Source organism: Galendromus occidentalis, unplaced genomic scaffold (genome assembly GCF_000255335.2).
Source record: "Galendromus occidentalis unplaced genomic scaffold, Mocc_1.1 scf7180000077010, whole genome shotgun sequence".
Lineage (NCBI taxonomy): Eukaryota > Metazoa > Arthropoda > Arachnida > Mesostigmata > Phytoseiidae > Galendromus > Galendromus occidentalis.
In genome coordinates, this window is record NW_003804999.1 from 40 (window position 1) to 4,055 (window position 4,016).

Below are 4,016 nucleotides of genomic sequence, written 5' to 3' on the forward strand. Positions count from 1 at the left end.
GGCTCGGTCATCGAATCGGCTCTGTAACCCTATCTCGAATACGTCGTATTTCTTATAAGTAGACACGTTTCCGCCAATCGTAATCATCGCTAAACTCTCCTGCCGGACGGGTTTCAGTCGGAGTGACTGGATCACATGGTCAGAGATATACGATCGTTCCGAGCCGATATCTATGAAGAATCTAAAAATCTTCCTGCCGCTGGGCGAGTTCACCCATGCGAGACCCGTCTGGAAAAATGTGGATGCTCGCTCCCCTGGTTGGCTCCGCGCGCTCACGTTCTGAGTCGTGAGAGACTCCGTATTTCGACCCGCGCAAGGGCTCGACCTCTGCTCGCTCGCGTTCCGGGTCGTGAAGGATTCCGTGCTCTGGTTCGCGTTCCGACTCGACTTCTGCTCACCACACATTATCGCGTAGTGGGCTGCTGCACCTTTCGCACTTTACATAAGTTCTACATTTCTTAGCGTAGTGATTCCGGTTGAGACACTTGAAGCAAGCGTTGCCCCGCTCGCAGAGAGTCTTTCGTTCCTCATAAGTCAGATTTTTTCTACACGCTTTCGATTCGTGCTTCTGGCTGCCGCAAAAGACACAGCTGTGATCTACTGCGTCACTCCTCTGACTGCCTGCGAAGAAAGCTTTGCTCGCCCCAGGCGCTCCACCATTGAATCTGCCGTTCCCTGTTCTAGCCTGGCTTCTATCGCTGAAATCCCTACGCGAATGAGAAGGTCCGGGGTACGACTCAAAGCCCAGAGACCTGCATGCTCTCTTGACCGCTACCTCTTTCTCCAAGTACTCTAGGAGGGTCTCAAGCTCGCTGTTCGAAACGTCATTCAGCTGTAGCTTTTCGAAATGCGTTCGAGTGAAGTCCTCTCTCATCGTGCTCGGTAAGCACGTTAGGATGCCTGGAGCAATTGTCACCGAAAGTGACTCGTAAGATAGGCCCAAAGAAATCAGAGCTTTGACGTTTTGAGACAGCGAGGAGACAAAACGCGATAACTTATCGTTCTGGTGCAGATCTCTCCAATTGTAGAGTTTCTGGATCTCGAAGACGTGCTCCTTCTCCGCCTCCCTCTGGCTGCCGAATCTCTTCTCGATGATTCCGATCGCCACCGGATACTGGTCTGCGTTGAACTCCAGATGTGCTATCTCCGCCGCCGGGAGACCTACGAGCGCCTCCTTCAGAAGTGTGAACTTCTCGACCGGATCGAGCGGCTTGCGATGTACGTGAACGTCGAAGAGCTGCCACCACTCTCGAAACTTCTTGAAGTCCCCGGCGAACTTCGGTAGACGATACTTGCGGTTGAGCGCCAAGCTTGTCGTAGGCGAAGACGCGCTCCCGACGCTGGACGCCTGAGCCACTGGATGGAAGATTGATTCGAACGCTTCCCTGATCTTGAAGAATTCGTCCTCGTAGAAGAACACCCTTTCCATAGTTTTTTCGTACTGGTCCGGGGAGAGCCTGAGGATGGTCGGCGTCAGCAGGGAATTCCATCGTTCCATCTCTTGATATGTATGTTCGATAGTCTTCCACAGCCTGGAGCAATCACTATAACTTGATGTCTCATAACGCAGCGCCTCCTCCAACTCTTTCGTCTTCTTCGTGAAAGGCGTGCGGAGCGTGCGCCTGATCATGAGTTGCGCGTTCATCTCATCTCGCTCCGCCGCCGTACCCCTGGTTCCTACTCTTTGGGGGTCACATGTTTCCGATGTTTCCGCCGCCGGCGCATTGGTCAGGTCGTCAGCCATGGATGCGGACCAGCAGTGGCGCTTGCGAGATTTTCCGCCGACCGGCCGTCAGTAAGTAGGCCTAACACGCTTGGAGGCTCAGGTGTGAACCGTCGCCGCGCCGTCGGTTGCGGGGAGAATCCGCTTTCTGGACACCGCTGTACTGCGTGGTATCGCCGCTGACGGGACGTGACTGCTTCTGGCGTCTGAGCTGCCGGACGACGCTTGCCAATGGATGGGCACTCTGCTGGGAGCTGAGATGTTCTCGAGTCTCAAACTCCGGAAAACGCACTGGATGCCCTGGTGTTCGGGTCGAGCTGCTTGAAGCGACTCCTATCGCTGCGTATTTCTTCTGTACTTCTGTCGGACCGCTTGCGCGATTCCGCCGTTATCCGAAGTCGCTGGCTGGAGCGGGCGATCTGGAATCTCGGTCTGGAACCACTTCTTAACGTGCTGATCCTTGTCTTGGTTTCCGCTGCCACCATATGAAGCCACAGTTTGGCGTCGGAAAGAATACGAAACTGAATTTCGGTTAAATTGCCGATGCCGTCGTGGTCTCTCTCACCGTCTCGGTCGACGGTTGGTTCTCAACTGTGTGTGTCCGCTGCGGCCCGTGAAGCTTCCAGACGTGGATGCACGTCAGACCTCCCCCGCACCTCAGCGCTATCTATGACCACTCCACGACGGCCGTCGGCTCATCTTTATTGCAGCATATAATTTTACCTAGATATGCGTCACAGCAGCTACCGGCCAGACTCTCGATCGGCCCATAAGGAAGCTCTACCCCTTAGAAACTTATCAATCGAACCATATAGCCCTAGATCTGGCCCCATGGACGATGCGCCCAGGGAACTCATCGCAACCTCAGCCACAAATTAGGTCCCCTCTCCCCAAGACTCAAGATCAAAACCGTATCGGTACATGTTATCAAACCAAATTTATTATGTGCACAAGCCCAAATATGCTGCATCGAGAGATCGTATCATGGGGAGGCCCTGGGCCGAGGAACGCCTCGCGGGAGCTCTTTCCCGGTGTACGGGTCGAGGGGGCGCGGCTTCCGCTCCCAGGGGGGGATGTCTTCTAGGGAAGCTCGTGCGTATCTTCTCAGGTCTTCCTTCCGTCGCTGAACGGCGCGAACTTGTTCAGCCACAGTCTCAAGGCTCGGGGACGCGTCGTTCAACTGCGTTTCACCCGGCTTGAGGGTTACACTGTGGACACCGTCCCGAAAATCTCGATGCACAAGGTACAAATACCTCGACGCATACGGGATGGAGGGTATCTTGTACTTCAGTATACGCGGCAGCGGGGGGTGCCCTTGAGTCGTTTTTCCACGAGTCCGCCGGAGCAAACAGGCGTAACGTCGAAACGGTTCCTGTTCGTCATCCGTCAAGTCGAACCACTAGTAGCGGGCGATGTAATCGAAGTCGCGGGAACAGAAACGGTAGAAACACGGCTCCGTCACATAGAATAAAGTCTTGATGACCCCGAGGGGCGTGCGATCCTCAAAATCTGCAGCCAGAAGGCACGTCATTGTTCGGTAGTGTAATATTTGAAAGCTCGCGCCACTTGACAGCGCCCTCTCAAGGGCAATTGAGATCTCTGAATAAACGATGAACACTCACTCGTTCCCTGAAGAGAGCGCAGTCATTACATGGTATCAGAAGTGTGGAAGTTTGTGATAGAGAAGAAAGTCCAGGATGCCGAGCGTACAAGAGAACTTTGCCGCAACCGCCCCGTCGGGATCTGCACGCGTGTTCAACGTCGCGCCGCCGCAGGCTCCAACAGTGGACGGCACCGATCTGTTCAACGACTGGGAGGATTTCAAGCAGGAATACGAGATTTTCTCCGTCGTGGCGCAGGTGAAATCACAGTCGGAGGAACTACAATAGGTGACATTCCTGTCCTGCCTCGGTCTCGACGCGAGGAAGTGGTTGAAGGGAATCGGAGTCGATACGGGGAAACTGACGAAAGCGCGAATCATCAGAGGAATCGATGAGGAGTGCGCGAAGAAATCATCAAAGACGTTGAAAGATTTCAAATTGTGGCGCGACGAGCTCAATCAAGCAGAGGGTGAGAGGTTCGATAAATATCTCGGAAGGGTCAGCAGAACTGCCATGGCATGCAAATTCGAGGACACGTCCGAGAACATCGTGGACCGCATTATACGCAGCAGAGTAATCATCGGAATAAGCGACAAGAATATCCAGCGTCAACTACTCTCGAAGGACGCTGACTTGGAATCAGTCGTCGAAAAATGCCTAGCAGCTGAATCGAGCTCGAAGGGACAGGCGCA

The 4,016-nt window shown here is 54.1% G+C and overlaps 1 protein-coding gene across 1 annotated transcript; it reads right to left on the reverse strand.

Moving 5' to 3' along the window:
- Positions 1-775: 775 nt before the first annotated feature.
- Positions 776-1,744, reverse strand: LOC108863820 (uncharacterized; the record flags this gene model as incomplete). Its single annotated transcript, XM_018638438.1, has 1 exon — positions 776-1,744. A coding segment is annotated over exon 1 (969 nt), but the record flags the coding sequence as incomplete, so codon positions are not given.
- Between the last annotated feature and the right edge of the window lie 2,272 nt (positions 1,745-4,016).